General features: G+C 44.7%; 1 protein-coding gene across 7 annotated transcripts in view; it reads right to left on the minus strand.

Moving 5' to 3' along the window:
* ICA1 (islet cell autoantigen 1) overlaps positions 1-27469 on the minus strand; it is a 98048-nt gene that overhangs the window by 2484 nt on the left and 68095 nt on the right. For 3 of the 7 annotated variants that reach the window (XM_006779252.2, XM_015558323.1, XM_015558322.1), the window contains 5 exons: positions 18735-18832; positions 16408-16460; positions 13671-13733; positions 13531-13563; positions 4331-4600 (listed from right to left, as the gene is read on the minus strand). In XM_006779252.2, the coding sequence (XP_006779315.1) occupies positions 4331-4600; positions 13531-13563; positions 13671-13733; positions 16408-16460; positions 18735-18832 (517 nt within the window). The remainder of the gene's footprint in view (positions 1-4330; positions 4601-13530; positions 13564-13670; positions 13734-16407; positions 16461-18734; positions 18833-27469) is intronic. The other 4 variants (XM_015558327.1, XM_015558324.1, XM_015558326.1 and 1 more) reach the window with 3 other exon arrangements.

Genomic DNA, 27469 nt, shown 5'->3' on the forward strand with positions numbered 1-27469 from the left:
AACGAGGTGGAAGCTAACTGGGTGAAGGTTACCCCTTCCCTCCGCTTTCCTCCTGGACACCAAGGCCCATCTGTGCTCAGCACAGCCTGGACCCTCCCCAGCACCCCTGGGCCTGGCCTGGATGCCGGGAGCAGGATCTCACCCGCGGCGCCCACACCAGCAGCCTGCAGCACCTGGGAGCAGGTTAGAAAGGCACCCACCTGACCTCCTGCATGGGAATCCCTGGTGGGGGGGGGGGCAGGAATCGGTTCTAACGAGCCCCCCGTGACCGTGAAGCACGTGTACGTTTGGGAAGCGCTGCCACAGATGGTCTCTGAGGAGGCTGCCAGGGTCCCCATCTCCGTGAGAATCAGAGCCGGGACCAGGAGACAGGCCCTCCTGGGAAACAGAGGGGGCCGCTTCGGGGCCCCACCTTCCCCCCAGGTTTTAAGCTCCTCGATCCTGTCAAGCAATCTGGGTTCAGGAGGCTGACGCTTCCGGAGAGAACCCGACTGATGGGGAGGGAAGCCAGGGGAGAGGCGTGACCAGCAGCCTCGCTGGAGTCCGCACACTGTGGGCTACAGTGGGAACGCAGCGAGATCGCTCTTCCTGTTTCAAAGTCACACCCAGCCCTCATGTTGTAAAATGACTGCAGAGATCACTGGCAGGAAGAGTCAGGTTCCCAGCATCGTAGCTTCCAGAGCATTCAATGGCCCACATTCCTGAAGGAGGCAGGTCAGGACTGACGGAGCTGCCATTTCTTTATAGAACGGGCCTGTTCCCTAAGAGTCCAGCTGCCGGACATAATAAAGTGTCTGTGTATCAAGTCAGATTTTAAAGGTACCACAGAGACAACTCCGAGTTTCAAGCCTCTCATCTAACGGACTGTGATGGCGGCTTCCTTCCGTAAGACCACAAATGCCTCCTACCTGGCTGGATTCCTTCATGAAACACTGGATTTGTGAATGTGGTCACCTCATGCCCCCCACAGGCCACAGCTAGGATCGAGGAGTTGGGGGCCTCTCTGCATCGGAGGACATGAAGGAGGAAGAGCCTAAAGACACCCCCTCTGTGGGGACTAAGAGCATGGAGACAGCCTATCTCAGAATTGTCACAAGGACACAGGGCGTCAGAATTTCCCTTGTCCCATGGGGTGAAGCAGGACATCAGCCAGTCTGCCATCGCATCCTCTGCTCAGAACTGCTATGAAGCATCCGGCCAACAATCCCACTCTGTGCCCGGAGGGGGACAGTGGTGTGGCTGTGGCAGCCATTGTATATAGTTTTAAAATTTTAAGGACAAATGCAAAGCTCATTTACAATTTCCCCCTCACGCGCATCTGGTAGGGAATTGTTTAGGGGCCGGTGCAGGGAGGGTCATGATGGACGGAATGCCAAGCCAGGTCTGGGCCCTCTCAGCCTCTGCCAGGAAGGTTTCTATTGGAAGATAACTCCGTGCTGCTAATATTCCTCTAATTGCCATCAACTGTTCTCTACATGGTGTTAGTTGGCTGAGGTGTTTTTTGTGTGTGTGTGTTTTTTTAACACGAAGGTGTGGCTAGAAAGACTCCCATCCCATCTCAGAGGAACTGTGTCAGGAGAGTAAGGTGAGGGTGGGGGTGGCAGCGCCAAGCGCTCTGTGAACAAATGACTATCCTGGAGCTCTCCATCCCTTTGATATGTCAACTGTGCTACCCATTTGCAGGAAACACATAAAATTTTATTGGAGCAATCCTGCCTCCTCTACTTACATAAGGGAAAATATAAATCAGCCAGGAATATTGCCAGCCAAAGTAACACCCTGCAGAGTAGCTCTCTACCGTGAATGTAACTGCACCAGGGTGGGGGGGTGCATGCAAACGCCCAGGTGGGGCTGATGGCCACAGCCCAGGGAGCTCTGGCGAGGGGTGGGCTCATCCTTGCCTTCGGCATCGGCACGGGGAGTCCCTCTGTCCAGATCTCCACATGGCTCATTCTCTCACCTTCTGCAAGTCTTGGCTTGGGTCTCATCTTCTCAATAAGAATCCTTTCATTCTGCAGCCTGCCCTGCAGCCCCGCAACACTCCCTATCCCCTGCCTCTACTTTTTCTTACTTTCTCTCTCTCTCTTTTTTTTTAGGGCGACCAAAACCATACTTTTTCTTTTCTCCATAACATTGATCAGTTTCTAACCTACAGTGTTATTTGCTTCTTTATTCTGTTCATCGTCTTCTCTCCACTAGAAGGTGAATTCCAGGGAGGCAGAAAGCTTGTCTTTTGAATTCTCAGATGAATCCCCAGTGCCTGGCACTCAGAAGGACCCTGTACATATTTGCTAAATGAATGAGAAACTTGCCAAAGTGCCAGTAGGACGGTGGCCCCAAGGGAGACTTTGTTTGGCTGAGAAATAAATGGCCGCCCTGTAAGCTGTCCTTAGACCCTGGGGTGGTTTTGCGTCTTTCCCTTGGACTTGGGGCAGGGCTGACGTGCAAAGGCCTGGGCCTCTGTTCTTGTCATTGCTCTAGGGCCCAGTGCCGGGGCCCCTTCATGGGCACTGGGCTGCGGCCTCACTCTGCCTGCTCAGGAAGAGGGTGTGGAGTCTGATGTGTAGGCGTCAGAGTGGGGCACAGCCAGCCTGGCCAAGTAGGGGCACTGCCAACACGGGGCTCAGATGGCAGCAGGGACGCTGGTGCCTCCAAAGCAGGGGGTTTGAGTGGGGTTCATCCTGCAGCATGGCTGGATGAGAGATCCGAGTTGTGGATGCCGGCTCGGCCTTCCGACTCCCCCACAGCTTGTCAGACCTCCACTGCAGGTGGGTGGGGTGAGGCTCAGTCGTGGCTGGCCTTGCTTATCTGGAGCTCCGTGCAAGAGGCGGAACATGTTTTTGGATTTCATGTCTCCTTCCTATCTCTAACTCCATTTCTGAAAAGAAATGAGATGGCTACCCAACAGGACTCACAAAGGAAGATAAAAGGGAGGATGGGTTTCATAGAGAAGGAGGAGGACTTTTTGTCTTGCCCACCAACTCTTGTTGTGTCCGTGATCTCATCTCCAACGACCTGAGGTTTCTTTAATAGCCCATAATTACTTAATCATCCCAGCGCTGCCGTTTGTTCTCAGCTTTAAGTGCCAGATAAACAAGTTGTTTATTAAGGAGCTAGCCCAAATCCATGGAAAATCCAAAACAATTTGAGAATTTCTTAATACTGTCTTATAATTAAAGCAGTACGAAAGGAGAATCACGCATTGAAATACTAGAAAATGGTTCCCTTCCCAAGCTCTATTTGATTAGAAACTCAAACATAAAAATTGAAATTTCAATCTGTGTCTTAGTTTTTGCCTCATTAAATCAATGTGGCTTCCAGGCCAGCTGTTCTCAACCAGTGTGCCGGCTGCTGGCACGCCCTGTTGTGCCCCGACCCCTCACCAATGCTTCTGACCACTCTGATGAGTGTGGAAATGGTTCCTGCTGTCACCGGGGCTACATGGGACTGTTGGGCCATTGCTTCAGGCAGGAGTGAAACTGCTGAGCTGAGAGCACACTCAGGGTAGGGGTGGGCCATGATCAGGAGAGAGCAAGAGCAAGATAAAACTTAGTGTGAAGAGTTAAGAAGCCCAGTGTCGTGTCAGTTGGCACTCAGTTGGGGATGTGGAGAACTTTGTCTTGTGAGAGTACACAAGGGCACTCAGAGGGTGATGGCTGGGGAGGGATGGCCAAGCCAACGGGGCCGTGGCTGTAAAGGCAATCTGATCTCTCAAGTACGCCAGGAACGCGTCTAAAACCAAAAAGGCAATGAGATTGAGAACCACTCTGCTCACCCTGTATGAATAACAAATATTAACAAAGGAAGAAAATTGTGAGAAGGAATAGATTTTAAACCCTGCAACATATCTTACGGCTAGAATGTGATTCTAAGATTTCAACTGAAAAGTCCCTGGAGATAAAATGATAAAAGTTAAGAAACAAACCAAAAAGACTCTAGTTAGGAAACAAAAATCAGAAAACTCAGAAAGAAAAAAAAAAAGATGAAGCAAGAAATAGGCCTTCAGATGAAAAACAAAGAATGAACAAACAGCCCTAGCTGGTTTGGTTCAGTGGATAAGCACAGCCCCTTGGCTGAAGGGTCTCGAGTTTGATTCCAGTCAAGGGCATGTACCTCAGTTGCAGGCTTGATCCCTGGCCTTGGTTGGGATGCGTGCAGGAGGCAACCAATTAATGTATCTCTCTCACTAGATGTTTCTCTCTCTGTCTCTCCCCCTCCCTTCCAATCTCTTTAAAAATCAATGGAAAAATAGCCTCAGGTGAGAATTAACAAAAAAACAACAAAGAATAAACAAACAAAAACCCCACATTTCAACCCCTGTAGTACATACCTTGCAGCGAGGCCTTTAAGTCTTTCATATTTTGGTCTAAAAGCTGTGAAGGAAGGAATCCTGAGCCTGTCTGGGGCTTGAGGTCTGGCTCTCCTGGGGTCATGGTGGGCGCTGGCTCCTTCAGCTGACCGTCTCCAAACACAGCAGCCCACTCCTTGCTGAATTCGCCCTCATCCAGGGAGGACGCGTTGAAGATCTCACTCAACAGCAACATGTCATCTTTGTCAGCACCTTCAGGTTCCAGATTCCCAGCCATCGGGCCCAGGCAAGCTGAGCAAAGAAACAGCACAAAACTCATCACCACGGAGGGCCAAGCCCTTGGGGGCAGTAAATGCAGGAGGGGCTGGGATGGGACAGATTGGGCAATGGCTAGAGTTAGAAAACGTTAATCAAAATATAAATCAACCCCATTATAGCTTCTCTGAAGGCATTTCAGAATTAACTTTCTCCCTCATCCCCTTACCTTCAAAGCAAGTCTAATTGTTGAGCATCATTAGAATTTATTGAAATTGTTTCCACAAAAATTCTAAGGTTTTGGTTTTACCTTCATATAAAAAGCAAATCTACCACCAAGACATTTCTCAGATATGAAACAAAGCCAGGATTGGAGGCATGTTGTACATATACTCCTTGTTTATACAGCTTCCTGAATCTTCCCCCACAAGCCTAAATCCACAGCCTGCATGACATGTGGCAGCCTGCCCTCCATCAGGATGGGAGAGGACCCTCCCCACACCCTGCCTGGCCCGGGAAGCCATGGAAAGTCCAAGAATGGCCAGGAAAGGCATCCTTGCTTCCTCTCTCCTTTGCTGCAACCCAACTGCATAAAGCAAAGAAAAGGTGGCTCTGGTTTGCCTGAGGGCGTCAATGAAAGGTTGACAGGAAAACAGGACAAACCATGGAACCACCTAGAGTAGGGGTGGGGGACATCCAGCCCATGGGCCATACAAGGCCCACAAAATGATTTGGTCTGGTCCTGCCCAGGCAACTGCAGGCAGGACTCAAAATTCAATAAATCTAGGAGCTTTTTTCATACCAACATAAATTTACAAGTGAATCATATTAAGGACATGATGTTATAAATATCCAAATGGCCCATGGCAGAAACAAGGTTCCCCATCCCTGACCTAGAGGATGAGCTCTTAGGCCAGAGACACAGCCCTGGAGGGTTGGAATGAGCACCGGACCCGAGGGGAGCCTGGACCACCTTTTGCCTGCTGTGTGACTGCAGCAAGACCCTTATAAAACCCCTGGGCCTCTATTTTTTTTTTCATCTGTACAATTACAATATTAATAATGTCTGCCTCGGAGTATGATCATGAGGACCAAAAAGAAATATACCTTAAACTTCACTGCCCGGACCGAAGGAGGACTTAAGAGAGTCATTCTTACAATACTAGTATGAACACTGACAAAACACCACACAGCGAACACAAGTAGAATGGGGCATTCCTATCAGAAATCCTGCAACAAGATCTTTCATTGAGTGGTCTACATATTTTTGAAAACCAAGGGCTGATGGTTTCATCAACTGCAGCTTTGTTGTGGTCGTTAATTGCCACCTGGGAACTGAAGAGAGTCAGGAAGTGAAGGAACAATCACAATTTATGCTTTCGCTGAGCTACACTGCAATTCTGATAGGTCATATTAAGTGAGTTTAGTAGGTTTTCCACAAATACATGAGATAATTACTAAGTGAAGGCTTTTTTTTTTTTTTTTTAAAAAAAAAAAGCTTATCTCTGTTAGCTTTACTGGATTATTTTCAACCACAGTTTCTATAAAGATCTACAGATTGAGGGGATTTTTGGTGTGCTGAGCAGACTGGTTGTAAGTCAAGGAGGGGACGAGTCCAGTCACTCTCTTATCACTGTGGTTTATAAATAGCAGCAAAACATCACTTTAGTTGGGCATCTGACTAATTTAAACCTTCTTATTGTTGGCATAATCATAGAAATCGGCACTGAGATGTAGCCTGTAGGTGTGGTGGTGAGAAGATGGGGAAATGTAACCGGATGATGCAGGAAACTGAGGCTGTGTGTGGTGGAGACAGGGCAGGTGAGGTGAGACAGCCCATCTCTACGAGGAAAGGAAAGGAAGGAACGTGGGGTGACAAGGCGTGTCTGTCAACAGCATCTATGCATCTGCCTTCCCCCGCTCTCTCAGCCTCTCTCTTTTTACATGTAACTTCACAAATATCTCTACTTCCTACTTCAGTTGGGGTGAAATGTCCAAACCTTTTCGCATGGTTTACTTTCTGGCCCAACTGAAACCAGATGATTGCTAAACCAAACCCGTGCCAATGAAACCCATTCAAATCCTTGTGTGCCTAGAGGGACAGATGACTTTACATCAACATTGGGAATGATGGGTGTTCCTCCTGAAGTCATTTTACAGCCTCCACTAAGTCACACCCTGGGGAAGGCATCCCTCCTTGCATCTATCAATCCAGGGCAGATCACAATGAACATCAGCGACAACAAATAATAAACTTTGAGCCTTCCAGAAATAACCACAGACTGAAAAAGCTCTATCTTTGCGTTTACTGTTTAGGGTTTTTGTGATGGATGGTATATAGAATGGACTTCTTGAGTTTGGCTAACTCAGCATCCCTGTCCTCCTTTTCTTGTTTTCCCTATGGGGAAACACCTTCTCCAACGTGATCCTAGTGAGACATCATGTAAGATGTGTCATCTTGCCTCATTCAAGTGGGCGTGTGACATAGGCCTTGGTGACCGGCTCAGGGCTGGGTACATGCCAGAGGCTTCCCTGGGTTGGTATGTGGAAGGAGGAGGGAAGAGGTTCTCTCTGTCTTTAAGATTCCAAGTTCTAAAGATGCAGTGTTGAGGCCCCAGCTGTGATGGAGCCAAGCATAGAAATAGCATCGGAAGTTGGAGAGAGAATGCTGACAACACTGTCTAAGCCCCTGGATCCAGCCTTGCTTGAAGCCAACCCACCTCTGCGTGTCCCCAGTACCCTATACATTCACTCCTTTTCTTTCCTTTTTAATTTTAAAGCTAAACTATTTAGAAAAGGGTACTATTACTTCCAACCAAAAGACTCCTGACTAATATTGTATCCAATCAAACTCATCCTCAGTGACAGAAGTGAGAAAAGGACCCATGGTGAGGATGATATTGTCTAGAGCTATTTCAAAATAGAGTTTGAGGTCTACCATGGAATTTGGCCTATGACTTGGTGTCCTGGTTTTTTAACAACTGAAGCAGAATGTTTGCTCTTTTAAGAGGACTTATTACTTAACTCAGAGCAATGAAACTGGCACTGACTTGAACCAGAAAACAAGAAAACCTCCCAATTATTGCCCTGATAATTAAGATGCTTGAGATTACTATGCATACTTGTAAGAAAAACTTAATTACAAGCAGAAAAGGACAGGTCTGGGTCTGTAACCAGACAAGTTGAGACTTGAAAAATAACACTAGTCAGCTGGCTCTTAAGAATCACAATCTCCTTTTCATCGGAAGTAATTCAACTCAACTGTGAGAACACACAGGGAAACACACAGAGATATGACAAGGTCTCTGAAAGAAGCCTCGGTAAGAGCTATGCAGCCCAAGTCACAGCTGCTACCAGTAGACGAGAAACACTGCTCCTGAGCTATGCCATCCTATCCTGCTCTTGTTTTTAAGGATGAACAGAGGCGGTCGAGCTCTCAGGTGTCAAGCCCCCAGATGCTACTCCAAGCCATCATCTTCCTTCCCTAGTTCTCTACAGAAGATCTCACTTATTATCATGGTTCCAATCTCATCTGGGAAGATTCTCAAATCTCCATGTGCAATTCTAAGGGTTTATGGAACTCTGATGACACACTCCTGACTTGGGGACCCTTCAGGGTTTGCCCATTGGCCAGCTTGCTGGCACTCTCCAGAAAAGGCACCCTCCCCTTATACCTTCTTTCAATTCAGTTGTGAGATTATTATTCCTTACTCAAAACCTTCAATGGTGCCTGGCCAGCGTGGCTCAGTGGTTGAGCGGTGACCCATGAACCAGGACAGGAGGTCACGGTTTGATTCCCGTCAGCGCATATGCCTGGGTTTCGGGCTTGATCCCTGGTGTGGGGTGTGCAGGGGGCAGCCAATCAATGATTCTCTCTCATCATTGATGTTTATCTCTCTCTCTCCCTCTCCCTTCCACTCTGAAATCAATAAAAATATATTTTAAAAAAACCCACCTTCAATGGCTCTTTCTGCCTACTGAGTAAAGGAACACTCCTTATAGTGATTTTAGAACCTCTATGGTCAAGCTCTAACTCAGCCCTTTAAGCAACACTGCCTTCTGGGAAGCCTATGATTTGACAAAACGCTGCCATTTCTCAACTGTGCCTTCCTGCCTTTCTGCCTGGAAACCTGCTGTTTTCTCCCAATGAGATGCCCCAGAGAAGAATCACACTCAGCTGAAAGGGATCTTAGAGGTTGGCTCCTCTAACTCACTGTACAAGGCCATGTAATCTACTGCGTACACATTATCTGGCTGGAGACTCATGTTTTCTCAGCACAGCTTTCACTTCGGAGCCTGTGGAGGATCTCATATATAAACTAGTACCTAAGCTTTGGTCGTTTTAAGGGTTTCTAAGGTCAGATGACTCCACTGGCCGCCCCACAGAGCTCTTGGTTGCAGGTGCCGTGGCAAAATGGCCAGGATGGCAGAATCGGTCAGCATGTCCACCCCGCGCTGCCCAAGCGTTCAAAAATAAAAGCCCTGCGCCCTGGGAAAACATTCCTTTGGAAAACTGATCCCGAACCAGTGAGCTCTGACTGATTCTGGCCCAAGGAGTTTTTCAAAGAGTGAAAACTGACATACAGAGGAAGCTCTCTCAAGTTCAGACAGAGTGTGGGCGACAGAGAGCTAATGTGGGAAAGTGGAGGCAGCCCCCTCAGGGAATATTTTTGAAATCATACTGAGTTTCATGACCTCAGCATAAACTAGAAACACAGAAGATGGAAACAACTACACAGACCGAAAACAAGAGCACAGGAAAACAGAAAAATGTCACCCAAGGTACCTTCATCTGTGTGTGAAACAGGAAGACTGTTCTCTGGTTTTCTCCCTGGTCCCCACTCACAGCGCTATGACTAACGGCAAAGGCTGCTGCTTGCAACACACACGTGAACCCCCCAAACACCAACACCATCCTCATACCACCCAAGTGAGAGTATAGGGAGAAAAATGGGTAGGAAATTACCACCCAAAAATGTCTAACAAGAAAAATATTCTTCATCGTAAAAAGCTCTGGTCCCAAATTGTACTTGTATGGAATTCAAGAATACCTCTGAAAACTCCCTTCTGGTGAAAAAGTCATAGATGGTAAGAATATTTGGGGGAAAACCCACTATCTTGGAAACACAGATATACAACAAACTAACAAAAAGCACTCCCCCCAAAACAGACAAAACAAAACAACAACAACAAAACACAACCCAGTAGGGCTAGACCTGAGCAGGCACTCAGAAAGGACTTTTGGAGGATCCCAGCCAGCTCCTCCAGTTAGCATTAGATCTTAACAAGCAAGCAATCTTACTGACAAACTCAACACCAAGATGGATCAATATCCACAGCATCCAACAGACTACACACAATCAAGTAAGAACAGTATTGGTTTTAACAGCGCACCATGATTTTATAGCAGTTCATCCGAGGATGCTGAGGGAGGCATGGAGAGGGGATTTATGAGGAAAGATAACAACTCAGTATCAGCCACATTTCGTGTGAGGAAGCAATCGGATTCCTGGTCAGTTATTTATGGAGAACTGCGGGAGAAGGTTTGAATGACTCAGGAGGACCTGGGCCCAGAGCCAGAAACATGTGTTCTCGCTGTGGACAAAAGGTCTCACCCAGGCCTATGGGAGCTACTGAATGAACGTCTCAGTTGTTCTGACCTTTGGCTAGAATTTAGAGTCGTTACGTCTGGAAGTAGTAATCAAGGAAGTCGCAGAAGACAAACATTTAAATTGTAGCATGGACAATTAACCTTGTTGAACATGGGTTCAGTGAGTTCTGTCTGGGGAGGGATCTTTTGGGTGAGGCTGAGTGATGAGATTTCGGTGAGCTGAATTCATCTCTCTTGCTTCAGCCACTCCTTTCTGTTCAGTTACCTGATGGTTCTTTTTCTTGGCCCAGCGTAGAGGAACACAAAGACTTCTACACGTTGCAACGTGTGCACTGAGGTTGGGATTGTTACATGTGGTCACAAGGCGAAGTCACAGCCGCTTTCAAGTATCTCAGAATGTCGTTCAGTTTCTGTTTTCAGCTTAAACCCTTTTTATAAACTGGCCAAAGATTCATGTTCCATAACACTATCTACTGATAGAAGAAAACACTTTTCTCTCTGATGCCGAATCAGCGCAATTTCCCCGGCAATGGCTCCGAGAGAATTGTCTCCTTGCTGTTGTCAGGAGCAGTCTGCTTTTTGATGACATTGTTCCACGGCTTGGCCATGACTGGTCTCACAGAATTACCGTGAGAGGGAACCGGCCCCCAGGCAGCAGGGCGCCAGAGCTTACAGCCCCTAAATCCTCTAAAGTCAGCCATCCTTGGATTAAGCGCTTTTAATTTCTTGATGGTTTAATGTCCTGCATATTATGATCAGTGTTTTAATTCAGGATCCGGGCCTTCTGGCAATTTTCCGAAGGGCACACATTTGCATGTCAAGTGATTAACAGAGTGTTCCTTCTTTCAGCCACCCCAAGTTCTCTGTGCACTGCGAGAATAGTTGTATACTCGTGGCCATGTTCATGCTTAAGCTGATGCTACCCTGGGGACTGCCAAGGCAGAAGAGGTAGATAGTGGGAAAGCATGGCTTGTGACTAAAGAAGGGCTTTGTGGGTTGGCAGAGATAAAGGGGAAAGAGAAATCATGTGACAACGTATTTCACAGAGAAAATTTGTAAATCAATTTTTTTTTCTGCCTGAAAAAAAAATACACATTTGGGAGACAGAGCACTTTCATCTCTCTATCTTTAGAGTTAAACTGAGTGCCAAAAAAAAAAAAAAAAAAAAAAAGGATATGAGTTGCTATTCTGTGAAACAAAGATTGTAACTATAAACCAATGAGGTCACAGTTGTTTTAGAAAAGTAGAAAGATATCCTTATTTCAATGTATCCTGGCACATGCTTTGGAGAAAGCTTATGAAAGTCAGCATGTGTCACAGACAGCAGCATTTCTGGTTTAGTTCTGTGAAGAAATGCATGGTGACTGGGTAAGGGTCCTACCATTACTAAGTAAAAATGTCCAATCCCAAACCAAAATCCCCTTTTTTTTGGTAAGAAGGGAGAGACATGAGAATATAGACTCATATTTGCTTGTGTCTATGTAAAACATGCTGGAAGGTACACTGGGGGTGGGAATATTGGAAGAGAGGGGAGAATGGGGAACAGGAATGGGAGTGAGAGTTTTTTACTTGTACATTGTATTATCAATTTTTGTACCAATGTGAATACACCACTTATTCAAAAATAGTTTTTTAAAATGATGAAATTAAATAGGAGATAATAAAATCAAAGAGCAAATTATGTACATAAGAGGCTGGGGATAGGAGAAATAACAATCTTCCTATCAAAATGGATTAAAGCATATGTATGATTATAAATATATTTATTAAGTATTAAGATTTGTGAAAACTAGGTGATGGGCACCTAGTGCTTGCTATAGCCTTTATCTCACCTTTGTAAGACTGAAATAAACCTTTACTCCATCATCAAATATTCTATCCGTAGCCAAGAAGAAAACTGTTTCATGAAAATGGGGCACGTATGGCCATCTGCATTAATTACTTGCTTATTACTTTCATACTGGTATGATCTCAATCAGTAATCATTCTGATAAGATAAACATGGACATTCATAATATACTGCACAGTATGTTGCCTGGAAAAAGAGGAAAACAGGTTTCTGCCCTCAAGTTTATATTCCTAAGCCCTAGAAACTTAATGTCAAGAGTTCTGTCACTTTTCCATTTCTGAAAACAAAACAAAACAAAACATTAACCAATGCCCTCTGTTTTCTAGATTTTCTTCCTCTCACAGTCTGTGAATTAAATCCAAAGCACACTTGGAATGAGTCAAGAAAGTTATTGGCTCCAGTGAACTGGAGTCTGTAGGATGACCTTTCTAGTCCTGCAAGAAAACTGAAAGACCAGGGTAGACCATGTGCCCACAGCAAGGCTGCTCTAGAGCGTGGTTCAGAATCTCAGGGGTCCTCTGGACTCCTGGTCAATCATTAGAACTAAACCCTTGGGAGGATGGGGAGCAACTGTTAGGACCGGGTTGCGCACACTCAACTTCTTGGAATTACTTAAGGCTATGCACGTCTCATACAAATTCATGGTTCTGAACTCTCTTTAGGATGGTTATTCAGTAAATGGTTTTAGGCTTGGTAACTTGGGTGTGGGACCTAGCTAGCAAACTCTCTGTATGTGACAAAGGTTCAATGGAGATGCAACACAGTACACCTTCAGAACAACATTTCCAGTCCTACTGTGGAACTGCTTACCATTCGAAGCATGTCCTTATGTCCGAGCTCATGAAAGACCCTTTAATACAGTGGTTCTCAACCTTCCTATTCTGTGACCCTTTAATACAGTTCTCATGTTGTGGTGACCCCCAATTTCATTGTTACCAATTGAATATAACTAAAGCATAGTGATTAATCACAAAACAATGTGTAATTATCTATGTGTTTGCCGATGGTCTTAGGCGACCCCTGTGAAAGGGTCATTCCACCCCCAAAGGGGTCGCGACCCACAGGTTGAGAACCACTGCTTTAATACAAGATCTCCAGTCTTGATAATAACCCAGCAGGACTCTTCCTACTGGCTCCATTTTACAAATGCGAACAACTGAGGTTGGGAGAGTTTAAGCAGGAAGCCAACGATTGAAGGCCATACAGATCATTTATGGTGTACCAGTGTTCAAATCCAGGCCTCTCTGATTCTGAAAGTCACATTTTCTCCATGACACGTAACCTTTGACATCCTAACTTTTAGCTTAGTACTTGGGCATCTTGAAATTAATTATATTAAGGATGACAGAGTCCACTTACTAACATGTGCTTGAGCATATTAAAATTCATTTATGAAGACAAATGACAGTCACCTATTCAAAAGATAAACATTACATTTCCCTGCATATGAAACCGCTATTAAAAACATGAAACAAATTATAAGCCAAAAAAATGCATAAATCTTACCACCTTCCTCGGGTGTCATGTTCACTAGTTCATCTATCCGCCCATCAGAGGAGGGGAAAGAAAACAAAATCATGAGTTAATTTTGTAAGGAGTTTGAATCAAATGATTACAGCTGAGTCATTTTCTTGCATCCGCATTACCTGAGAATGCATTATGTGGAGAGCTCTTGTCTAAGGTAGAGAAATCACTGGTTCCTTCTTCAGCTGTGAATACAACACGCAGCTGGTTAACAGCGATTCAGAGTGGTGTGTGTGCTCACATGCTATCAATTGCAGTGTAAGGTCAACACACAGCTTTGGGAAGAAATGGCATCTACAACTCACTCACCAGAAGCAGGGGTCCTCGGATTATGTTTTACTCGAGCTGTTGGCTCTCAATGAATGCTGAGTCAACAGCCCTGAATCTTTGCTTTGTTTAGCGAAAAACGGATCTAACGATTCTCCTTCCATGGACACATGTGCAGCTGAAGTGGCTGACTATTCCTTGATGGTGCTAATGAACTTCAGCCATATGGGCCTGACTACACTATAAGGGCAGATCACTGAGTGAAAGACACCAGTCTGTAAAGGGTACAGATTGCATGAGTCCAACTATGCAACATTCTGGGAAAGGCCAAACTATGAACACAGTAAAAAGACCAATGGTTGCCAGGAGTTTGAGGGGAGGGAGAGATGAATAGGTGAAGTCACAGGGGATTTTTAGGACAGCAAAACTATTCTGTATGGTACTGTAATGGAGAATACATGCCATTATACATTTGTCAAACCCATAAACTACAAGACACCAAGAGTGGACCGTAATGTAAACTATGGACTATGGGTGATAAGATGTGTCAACGTTGGTTCATCATTTATAACAAATGCACCACTCTGGTGGGGGATGTCGATAATGGAGGAGGCTATGCACATGTGGACACAGGGAGTATGTGGGAAATCTTAGTGACTTCTGCCCAATTTTGCTGGGAACCAAAAACTACTCTGAATAATTGTGTGTGTGTGTGTGTGTGTAAATATACATACAGACAAACACCATAGAACAGTCTTAAAACTTGATTTGTACATATGAACATTAGACTTTCTACAAGTCCCAGACTAAGACATTTCATTTGAATGGATTCCATCATGTGCATATATAAAAGAAGGTGATCGACACTTATAGTCTCAAAATATTACGTAAATACCAGGAGCAAGTAAACATACTGCGTGGAGGAAAAGAAAATTTGATTCTTCTGTATTGCCACAAATTGCATGAACATATGATTTATGTAGATATGCAACCTGAATATAAACAGAATCAACCAGAGTTTATATTTTCCTACAGAACTAAATTTTTTGATTCACTTACCTAGATTCCCTCAACAGGATTCATGTTGTTGGTACCCAAGGGATCCTGAGGCTGGAGGGTGTGGATCGATAAGAGTGCTTACATGTCCAACAGGACCAGGCCACCTGCCTCTCTGCCTCCTTCTGCCATTTGCTCCCTCCCTCACGCTCTAGAACATTGTGCCTCTGACCTTCTCCTGGTCCTCCCTTGTTCATAATCTTTGCCCAGGCTGTTCCTTTTGCTTTGGCAGGTCTAACAACAGCACTAGACTTAGCTAGTTCCCTGATCCTTCAGACAGGTGGCATCTCCCTATCAGATCTGCCCAGAGCCCTTGTAGTTGCTCAATTACATATATCACTGTTAGATCACCACCTGCTTCCCTCTGATTGTAAGCCCCATGTTCTGGAATGTTCTATGTCTGGTGAACCACTGCATGCCCAGAGCCCAGGGCTGTGCCTGCCACAGACTCACAGACTTCTGCTGAACAAATGAACAAGTACGGGAGTAAGTGAAGGTATCCAACCTAGAGGCATAAAAGTGAGAGTTGTTTCTTTCTGTTGAATGGCACCTGGGAGAAAAGCAAATGAAGCAGTACAGTGGGAGAAGAATAAAGAGAGTGGTTGGAAAGTAGGAAGGAAGGCAGAAGTAGGATGGAAGGTGGAGAACAGGAAAGAGCAGAGGAAACTTTCAGGGTCTACTGTGCCTCCTCCTAGCTGCTGGAAAGGCCACCTGCTGCAGCAAAGGGAAGATGCAGGTACATCGCTGGGAGGGCCAGGCTTACCAGAGGGTTGGGCAATGTGAGTTCTCTTCCTATCATCTGTAAAACTTTCCCTGTGTCTCTGAGGATTCGGAGTCCCAGCGAAATGCTCAGCATTACATCTTAGTTCTACCCCAGTGTACCATTCCCTCTACTCCTTAAGGAGAAAATGGACCAATGAATGAACGGGCAGTAATGGCAGGAGACAGGGAGAGCTGACAAGCCACCTACGGCACATGGTATCTGTCATCCACTAATGCTCTGGTCTTTTTTCCGACCAAAGGAGAGTTGCTACATCGAGGGATCTGGTGCTATTCACTCCAGAACAGCCTAAGAATCACCTGGAAGGCAGTGTTGAGTTCTCCCCATGTTCCCAACAAGGACCACCACCCACCCCACAACACAGTGAAAGCCATATTCTCCCGATGTGATCTTATTAAAACCATCTCCAAAGCCTAAATGGCAGTTAGTAACAGTAAGAGTAATAGCAGAAATGATGTCATCTGTTGTAAAAGAAACAGCTCTCTGCCACGTCTCAACTGTGGATGCTCCTCTGATGGGCTGCTGCCAAAGTGACTAATGATGCCATTTTTGGTTCCAAATATACAGCCTCTCGCAATAACACTACTGGGTCGACCTCACTGAGCTATGAAAAGTTAAGACTGAAAGCAGAGTCATACACAGTTTTCTCAACTGGAAAAGAAGAAGGCCTGAGAGGAGTTGGCCACAGAAGATAATGAGCTGGCTGCTGAGAAGCAGTATTTCAGAATCAATTCTAAGTAAAATTCAAAACTTACTCTTAAAATCAGAGGATTCCTTGTGCTGATTTTCTTCTTCTAATGAAATTAACCTTGAAAGAAATTTAAAAAGGTTTAGTATCTAGTTCTGAAAATGTTATGTTTATACTACAACCAGATATTCTATATAATACATATTATTGTACTTAACACACACACACACACACACACACACACACACACACACACAGTGAATGTATTGTCATTTATAGGCTGCACACTTTTTGAAGGAGAAATACATTTGCTGGCTTTCTCCTGGCCCAAGGCTGGTTAGTAGCATCTTAACATCTGAATCTGGTTTCATTACAGGCACATATTCTGTAACTACATAGGTGGTTAGTTAGGTACAAGTAAGATAACACTTTTTTTAAAATATATTTTATTGATTTTTTACAGAGAGGAAGGGAGAGGGATAGAGAGTCAGGAACATCGATGAGAGAGAAACATCGATCAGCTGCCTCCTGCACATCTCCCACTGGGGATGTGCCCGCAACCCAGGCACATGCCCCTGACCGGAATCGAACCTGGGACCCTTCAGTCCGCAGGCTGACGCTCTATCCACTGAGCCAAACCGGTGCTGGCAAGATAACACTTTTGAGAACACAGCTAAAAACACCAATGGGCAAGCAAGCGTTTATCCTGATTCCTGGTGTCACAGGAAGGACACCTCAGTAAATTAAATTATAGGAGGCTGAGAGCAGGATTATGCTCAAATGCAGATCGATGACTGTCGCCAACTCAGCTCTCACCATACATGGGTAAGAACATGGCAGACACACATCCCCACCCTGAGACCCGGCGGGTGCCTCCGAACCTCCCTCCTACTGCGGTGGTTCACCTTTTCCTGCTCTTTCTGAAAAAAAAAAAAAATCTCTTTAAATTTCATTGTCCTTTTAAATAGTTTCTGGGTTATACATTTGAGCCTTTAAAAGATGAAATACTAAAATAGAGAACTCTGAAGTTAACTAAAACTAATCAAGATGATGTTGGGCAGCTCCCTTCTGAGTGAAGGTAATGCTTTATTTGGACTGCAGCAACATATATGGTGAAAGAAGGTGCCAGGCCCCACTCCAGCCTCTGCCTCTTACTGCACCAGGGTGGGCAGTCACTTAACCTCTCGGCCGCACTGCCATCATTCGCACCTGGGGAAATGGCTACACCGATTACATGGAGGGTTACCGCGAGGATGAGCTGAGATGACATAAATAACGTTTCTGGCATTGGGCTTAGCACAGAGGAGGCCTCGCTCACTAACTGGCAGCTAGCATTGTTTTTATTACTAGGAATAAGTTAAACTGCTTCCCCCAGCGTCGTCAGCTGTACTACCTTGAAATCACATTTTGTAGCCTCCCTACAGTGAAAAACTGCTTTCCTTCTGCACTAACGAAGTTTTCTAGCATATGCTTAAAAAAAAAGGAGGGAGGAGCTAAAATTGGCAGCAAATATTTGAGTGCGACTAATATATCTGTGGACATAGATATATTCGAAACTTTATTTAGAAACACAGTAAAAATATAAGGCTGCTTTGCCATAAGACTGTCATCTAAATTTCTTTTGTATGGAAAAGGAACAGTAAGTGGGAGGAAGATCTATTTTGGTTTCCTAGGTCAGCCCCGTTCAAGGTTGATGCTGCTCCTGCAGGCTATGACATGTCAGTAGAAAAAGACATAGGTTCACATGTAAACCTTCTCCATACTGTAGGAGAAGGTTTGCACCAATTAGGTTGTCTGTTTCTCTCCTTATTTAAAATGACTGGAGGCACCTTTTCTGCAAAGAGGCGAGAACTGAAGATGGAGCAGTCACTTCCTGGAGGCAGAGCTGCTCCCTGCCTTGCAGAAGAAAACAGCAGGGCTGAAGGGTGGCAAACAAAAATGTCAACACCCAGCACTTTCAGATGATAACACCTAAGTACCAGAGAGTTACCAGGCAAGTTCATAGGTTATTTCCTTCCTTGAGACCAAAGCCAGGGGATTTCCTATCTAGGACAGGATCTTGTAAGTGATGGTGACAAAAGGACCAGCAGAAAGCTGGGGCCGAGACCACAAGACAAGAGAACCAGGCAGCAGAGGGGACACTACCCTTTCCTGCCCCACTAAACGCCTCTCAACTGTGTCCCTTCTATGGCTCTCTTATTGGGGTGAGTCCTGGTCTAGTAGAAATATGTGCTGGGGATTGGTCTCAATATTAACACATCTACCCTGAGAAGTGAGGGAGTAAAGCCATTACTCTGGGTCTGAGGCCCCGAGAGACTTGGTCAGCCAGACTGCACTGCTTTCAGCTGTGGGAACAAAGATTTTTGTCCAAACAGCCCCCGCCCCTCGACTTACTGGCTGGGCTCCTCCGCTGTGGCCTTGGCGCGCTCCTGCCGGGCAATCTTCTTCCTTTCTTCCTTCTCAGCCAGTTTTTTCACAGGGTCTTGTAAACTCTTGATCAGGAACCGTAGGTAATAAAGAGGAAAGAGGAACAAAAGCAAGATCACTCATAAGAAAAGTCTACTGCCACTGCTCCCAGCAACCAAACCTTGACTTAGAGACTTGGCGAGGTTACCTGGGATCAAGTAGTGGGCAGAGCTGACATTTCATATGTTCTCCGACCCATCCAAGAAACACTAGCCTATAAAGGAAAGTAGTTTTGCCACTAGATTTATGTTTTCCCCTTTGTGATAAATTATTCAAAAAGAGGCCTTTGGCTATTGCTAACTTTATTTCCCATCTTTAACATGCAGCTAAGATAAACATTCCGCTCTGCAGCAGCCCACACACTGACGGCATAGAAGTCTTTTCTCCCCCAAGGATGAGATGACTTCATTTCATTTTTAATTTTGTTTGCTATTCTGCAATCTAAAAACAGCTTTTAAAAAAACAACAAGCGAAAACAAAACCTTAAAAAAACACACACACAACAACACTGAACAGAAATAGTGGCGGAACATAATCTGACAAGTTAACCCCCACAAGTGGACAGAGCAGGTGCATTTAAATCTTTGTAGATTAAAAACGGGGGAGAGTCATTTTAGGACGCATCATTTCTTGGAGCGACTGTCCTCAAGGTTTATTAAATATTTAAGGAAAGACTTTTTAAAAAAGCAACTGCCTAAAAACGGTCCACCAGTGACAAAGCCTAAAAAAGCAGAACATTTCTCTAATAACTGAATAATGGAGCTACACCAAAAAGATCTCTATTTCTGGCCCTAATTAAAATACAAACCTAGAAACACAAAAGAAACTTCTCAAGATACTTATCCCGCGTATATCCGCAGGACTATGCATCCCGTGGGCATTCCCGTTGCCTGCCCTGCCTTCTCTCTCCCCAGCTTTCACCTCTCCAGTGTGACAACACGCAGGGAAGGAGACAACTAAGTGTCACATGCCAGCCCTGACTGGTGAGTGACCGCTGCCAGGGCTGGATGAGGGTGGCCTGGAGGCTGAGTCAGGGCAGAGCAGAGCTGGGACTGACTTTGGTGTCTACCACAAATACCAGGTGGACACTGGGGTCACCCCTCCTAACTGCCATCTCTGGTTCCCTCCCTGCACAGAATCATCTTCCCAAAACTCCCAGGCCAGCATGTTGCCCTCTTTTCTCAAGAACATATTCCTTATTCTTTTCCGTTGCTGGTCTAAACCTCTCTGCCCACTTTAAAGATCTTCTTAAATGGACCCTATCTCACTCGCCCAAGTCACTTCCCACTAGCCCCCAAAGGTGAGCTTTCCATTCAATTAGGATGACTCCTATGTCCTAAGAGTCTGCTTCTGAACCAAAAAGCTCTCTCTACTTATCTGTCCACCCTGAAAGTATATCAACCTTTGCAAAGCCCAGATGAGTGACATTTTCCATAAAACTTCATTCAATAAGCACCACATTCAAGAAAGCCCTTGCACGTCCAAACTGCATTTACAGTTTTATTAATGTTTGATCACATCTATTCTGTATAATATAAAAAGGAAAAATTACTCATAATTTCATTTCCCCCAAATAATGAGTTATTTTCATGTATTTCTTTTTTTTCATGTTCAAACTACTTATATACTTGGGGTCTCTCTATATAATACATAGATTATAGACAGAGATGTCTTTTTAACCAATATAATCTGTGTCAGTATTTCATATTAACAAACATTCTTTATTATAGTGGAGAAAATACAAAAGATTTTATATATCTTAAACATTTAATATTGAATTAAAATAAATAGAAGTACATTTATTCATCATTGTTCTAATGGAGAGCCAAGGTTTTCTCATTGAATATATGTCCCTGATCAAAGATCTAAAGCATGTTAGTGCACAAACCACATGGATTGCCATCATTTTCAATGACTCCCTATTTCTAGGCATTTAGATTAGTACACTCAGTTAACAAATAGTCTTAGAGTACCTCGGTGCTGTTTTGGATGTCTTATTGGTAAATGCAAGAGACAAAATTATCAGCTAGTGATGGGCCTAGACAGATAATTTTTTTAAAAAAAGGGATAGAAAGTGATTGGATCATTACTTCAGTTCACAGGAATGTCCTCTTTTGGAAGTGACATTTCAACTGAGAGCTAAATGACACATAGAAGCTGGCCAAGTGCAGCTCAGGGAGAAGAGGGGCCCCCAGTGAAGAGGCTGGAAGGTAGGAATAGCTTGGCTTGTCCGAGGAACAAAGAGAATGCCACTGGGCTGGGGTATAGTGTGCGTGAGCACAAGACTTATGAGACAGGAATAAAGAGGTCAGCAGGGGTCGCACAGGGAGAACATGCCTTCACCCCATTCATCAATATTTAACATATTGCCTCATTAGTTTCATCATATTCTTGTGCTCTTTCTGTCTCTCTAATGCATGCCAGCTAAATGGGACGGACCCATGATCCTTGGCTGGAGGGGGAAATGCTATAAAGAACAGCCCTGGCACAATGTGGCCAGTGGAACACGGACTGTTGTCTAGATGCTTTGTTTTCATTAACATCTGGTAAAGTGAGGCACGTGTTGCATGTGTGCATGTGTGTGTGTGTGTGTGTGTGTATTTTGGAAATGTGCAACCTTAAGGAGTGCAACAGATGTCAAGGACTTCAATAGACCTGCCAATCACAGCATTTTATGCACACACACACACACACACACACCCCTTAATGCAGTTTTACTCCCATAGAGAGTGATCCAACCCTGGTCAAAATGAAGCCAGGATTTTTCCAGCCAAGGTTCCAATGGCTCCAAGACTCCCTTTTCATTCCTGTGACACTCGCCCAAGCCTCCTGATTCCCTCAATTATCTTCTCACTGCATTTCCTTTTTATCAGTTAGAGTGAGGCAGGGCCAAGGCACGGCTGCTCCCCGCCAGGCTGCATCCAGCTGCCACGGCGCTCCCCCTAAGCCCCTGAGATGCCCTTGACAGCTCCATGGTCATCACCCTCTCTGTCTCAGGCCTGACCTCCCCTCAGAACCACACTTGAACAGCTCTCAGACAATCCCTTTGTAATGTAAACCACTCCCTCCCTCTTTTCAACCCCTTCCCCTGTTGGGCCATTAGCAGGGACTCAATTGTCGGCTCCCTGTCACCACAATCACGGTTAAATCACTATTGTGCTTCACCAACAGAATGGCCTCCATTCCAATTGCTACTTTAATTTATTATTAATAATTCCTGTGACAAATGCTCCTCTCATCCTACTATTACCATTGTCCTTTTAATAATCTGGCTGTTGTCACTTAAAAGAGATGCTAAATATATACTTGTTGATTGATAAATTAATATACAAAACGTTAAACTGCAAAACTTAGAGCTCTTTAGACAGAAAATGCAAAGATACAGGAGGGTAATATAAAAAGGTTTATGAAGCAAAAAATAATACAGAGCTTGTTTATTAAATAATAGAATTTCGAACCAAGGGGATTGCATGTGTATGCATACACACACGCATCAGCTCTACTGAGATATCATTCGCATACCTTAGAATTCACCCATTCAAAGTATATAGTTAAATGATTTTTAGTATAGTCACAGAGTTGTGCAACCATCACCAAAATCCACTTTAGAACATTTTCAAGGGGCATCTCTTAAAGCAAGAAAGAGTTTTTAGATCAAACTAGGCTAAATACTCCTCTACACAGCAGGGAACCCCCCACAACAACACATATGGAACTTGTTTCTGACAAAGATGGTATACATTGAAGAGATAAAGAGGCTTAGAGAAACTCTGAAACATCACTGAGGACAAATCATGTCCCCTTTCTCTCTCAAAATCAGCCCCTGGATGTGACTGTCAGGCACAGGATATGCTACACGATGTGCCTCTCCCCACGGTCTAATTAAAAGGCCTAACTGGGGGCTGGGGTGGGGGTGAATTCTCTAGATTAAAGTCCACAACTCAGCTGAAAACACTTAACCCTGTAGCATCCGTGAAAGTCAGAGGTGACAGCATTTTCTCCGTGACATGCACACCTGCTCGGGCAAAATGAACCTCAGAGGCCTGGCTGACGGTACAGATGAGGCAGCCATCAGATGGAACTATTTTGTATCACCGGCTGATGGAAGCCACATTCGAATCCACGCCCAAAGATGAAATGTCAAAGCGTTCTGAAGCTAACCCCCAAACCCACTAGGTCCTCCATCATAATTGCTCATGAAAATCACTACTATTAGCAGCCACACAACATCATCTGAAAAGTTCTCTGAGGGGAAAGAATGTTTTTGGACTAAGCAACCTCTCTCTGTGAAGCCTGCACTGACACGCTAATAGTTTCCATCAATGCTTAAATGGTTTCAGGAAGCACACACATGATATATAAGATCAGTGTGACAGAGGAGACGCACAGACCGGGCTTGCAGAAGTGTCTTAGAAAGGAAACAGCTTAATATAATAACGGGAGTTACTACTTCCGAGATTAGGAAAATATAAAGCTAGAGCAACAGTCATCTGAACGAAAGCAAAACGACCCAGCAAACAAATTTCACAGACAACAGGCCAGCAGCCAGCCCCAATATCTGACCCAAGTGTAATGTTTGACTTTAACAATCGGATAACATTTTCCCTAATCTTTAATGACGACGTTTAATTTTCTTAGGCTCCTTCCCTTAATTACAATGGTATGCACATGAAGGTGCCAAATATTGTCCATAAAAGGAAATGAAAGTGCTCAAAATAGTGAGGCATGGCGAAAAGATGTTGGACACAGTTGTGTGTGTGTGTTTGTGTTCATATAATTGGTAGCACATGAGGAATAAAAGGCAGAGGACATGATGTGCACGAGCCGCGCAATTCGTCGACATGAAGCCCGTGTCCTCCCCACCCGTGCAGTTATAAAGTTACACATTTATGAAGACACTATATACGGAGCACTATCAATCTAGGACCAGAAGGTACTCTCGAGTTGTACCATAGAACAAAATATTAAAGAGTAAAATGAGAGAAAAAGAAACACAATTGTAAATTATATAATCTTATTCTTGAGCATAAGAAGGAAAACTGGTACTGGGAAGGCATCACAGTGTCCTGGAAAGAGATGGACTTTGGAAGTGGATTATGTAGTGCTGTGACATGGAAAATGGTCTCCCCTCTTGGGGCCTCTGTTTACCCATCAGAACAATGGGACTAATCTCAAGTCCACTCTTCCTGGGACATTGTGAGGATGAACTAAGATAAAGCTTCCACACAGTACCAAACTCATGGGAAGCACTCAAAATGTGCTTTCTTTCCAATGACTTAAAATCTAAAAGAAATTAGATGTCATAAGGATTCATCCCGTGTCAGGTACTGCACTGCATGGTTTACACATCTCACAAAACCCAGGTAAACAGTGTTTTCCTGGGTTCCCAATATGAAAACGAAGACTCAGAGAGGTGAAGTAACGTGCTTAAGGCCATTCAACAACTAACAGGTAGAAGCAATATCTGAATCCAGGTCTTTCAAATCTACGACGGGTTAAGAAATAGTATTAAATAGCCAAGCCAAGAACATTTACTGAACTCCCTTTTCATATGAAGTGCCAAGGAGATCTAGAGCCACTCTGGTCTCTTTCCAAACTCTAAAGGAAAGACCATAGGTTCCCACGTATCGGAGGGACTGACAAGTAAAGCAAACACTTCAAAGTGTTATTTTTAATTAGAAGGTTGCAGCTGTATCTTTAAAAAATATTTTTATTTACTGATTAGAGAGAGGGGGGAAGGGAGAGAAACATCAATTTGTTATTCTGCTTATTTATGCATTCATTGGTTGTTTCTGACAGGAATTGATCACATAACCTTGATGGATTGGGAGGATGCGCTAACCAACTGAGCTACCTGGCCAGGGCCTTCCATCTGTGCCTTTTAAAGGCGGCACTTCTGCTTTCTTCTGCTCTCCTGCCTCATGGCCAGAAGTGCCACCTGGAAGAAATGCCACATGGCAGAGCGCAGGCCTGTCCCAGACCTCCCACATCCTGGACGTGTGGCCTTGGGCAAATTACTAGACCTTTCTGAATTACGATTTCCACCTGGAAACATGCAAACACCATGAGGATGCCCATCTTCCCAAGGTTATTTTGAGGGTTAACTATAACATATGCACTTCACTTTCTACATGCCAATGCCGAACCTACCAGTATAATTAACTAGAATCCCAACCTTGGTACATTAGAGTCACGCACAGCATGACAAACACACCTCACCCGTAGCAGAGTGCTTGGCTATAAAGCATAAAGGCATAAAGGAACCACCCACACACACAATAAGTTTTTCCTTTCCCCTTGACGAAGACTTAGGGACTGAGAAGAGGAGGGGATGGAGAAGGACTCCAGCTGTGAGGAGAACCTGAGGGACCAGCTGCCCAGAAGGACAAACATCAGTCACCATACGGGCTGGATGAACAATGACCAGCTGGATGAACGATGACTCTGGCTTGCCCACCTCAGATGTCAGCGGTGGACGTGGTCAACTCCTCTAACCACTTCTCTCCCAGTGACCTGGATGCATCCCAGTTTGCTGTTTGCAATGAGCTGGCCCGGAGCAGCTTGGGTAAGAAAAAAAATCGCTCTGCTAAATGCTGTGTAAAGTAATGACACTGAGCAAAAACTTGAAAGTCTGAAAGGATCTCCTGGATGCCGGCCATGAGTAATTGCCATGTTGGGACTGGCAACGAAAACAGCATTGCAGAGATATTTACCCAATTTTCATAAAAACTATTATGGCTTTATTTTCAAAGCAAGTAACTACAGAGCCATGTGGCTTGTCGGTAAATGCTCAAGTGATTAACTGAGAAATGTGGAGGTGGGTGGAAGAAGGCTGTTAGGCATACGAATCTGAGAAAAACAAAATTTAGAAGAAGATGATTTCTGAATTGTGAAAGCTAAAAGCATTCTGGTCTCCGGAATGATGTTCCACATGACACGCTACGTTTTAGACCCCAGGAGAGACAGGAGGGAACAGTGGCACATCTGTTTCAGTGGTTATTTTTGAACATGCTCAGAGTTAGGCTTTCACATTCAGGTTTCCTCAGAGTTCGAAATCTGGCAGACACCAAGAGCCAGTTGCAAAGCCCAACTGCATTTTTAGAATGAGCCCTGCTGCGGGGTGGGAGCTCTCCTTCCTTTCTTGTTTGCAGGCCTGCCCTCTTCCCTCCCCTCGCCTATCCCTGTGGGCATTAGATGAGCCCAGACTGGCCTGCAGAGCTGAAGGAGAGGGTTGGGAAGGAGCTGCCAGAGCAACTTGGGAGTCGGGGAGGGAATGGGTTGGTTACCTGGGCGAGGTCTGAGACGCCTCCTATCCCACTGCCATTCACAGCCTTGCCTGTGAAACTCACTGCGATGCCAATCACCCAGGGTGAAGATGGTGAATAAGAAAGTAACTTAAGCTGGGCTACGGAACCTGGCAACCTCAACAAGTACTTCTGCATCGATATGGTACTGCCAGTGGCTGCTTTCTGGACCCATTACAGCAAGCATGTTAAACTCAAAGGCTAACATGGGTCAAATAAACGAGGCATTGTGGCCCATGGGCCGCGAGTTTGACATGCTTGTGATTACAGCATTCCTGATAACCCATCCCTATTACCCCCACTGGGGCTGCTGGTGCCACCACCATGGCTGACACCGTTACTGCAAACAGCACCACCACACGACTGGAAAGTGACACACTGGATTTAAAGCCAGTGTCTGCTTTCACAGGCAGACACTCTGCTACCGGGCATTTTCATTAAATATGGCCACTCTGGTCTCCTTGCAAATACAAGTGCAGAGGACATGCCTTCCCTTCTGCCAGCTCTGAACGAGTGCCGCTTTTTCAGAGGGTCCTGTGCTCACTCCTCCTGCAGACATTGAACTCAACCGCATGCCAGCATGCCACATAAGGACCACAAGGCCACGGACACAAACAGGATTTTAGAATTTCTGGAGAAAAGCCACTTGGCTTCTGATGTCCCAGCGGCCCCCACACGATGTCTGTTCTGGATTCATGGGGACATTTGCAAGCAAACGACATCCTGGAAGGATGAGGCAAACATGACCACATCTGAGGGTTGGTAACTGAAGATGGTACTGCTTTCCTACAAACAGCATTTCATTTAGTTTTTGCAATAATGCTTTAAACTCTAAGTCTAAATCACTTTCTCTACAAAAGGGACAGTGCTTTCAAGAGAGGCTAGGAACATTCCGCCCCTGTCCCTATGACTTGGTAATTTCTACCATGTGAGAGACATTTCCAGATGACTCAGAATTGGTATAAAATTAGCACATAAATGATAATGCATGCAAAATGCATATGCTTTGTAGCATTTTAATGAGTCAATAAATATTTATTGTTTGAAAATATGAGATTACAGCATTGCTTCTTTTATTGGAAATCACTCAGAAATAGTCTCTCTACTTTAAATTTGAGCTGTTAAAATGATTAGGTCAGAACATTTTATAATATTGAATTTCAATGCTAAATTTGCCATGAAGTTAAAATTCTACATAAAATCATAAATTAAAATGAAAAGACTATGTCACAAAAAGTAGAGCCAATAGAATCACACCAGGCCCAAGTAAAAGCAGTTCTCTCTCTTTCTCTCTCTCTCTCTCCCTCTCCCTCCTCCCCCCCCCTCTCTCTCTCTCACACACACAACAACACACACACA

The sequence above is a fragment of the Myotis davidii genome, unplaced genomic scaffold, assembly GCF_000327345.1.
Source record: "Myotis davidii unplaced genomic scaffold, ASM32734v1 scaffold187, whole genome shotgun sequence".
NCBI lineage: Eukaryota > Metazoa > Chordata > Mammalia > Chiroptera > Vespertilionidae > Myotis > Myotis davidii.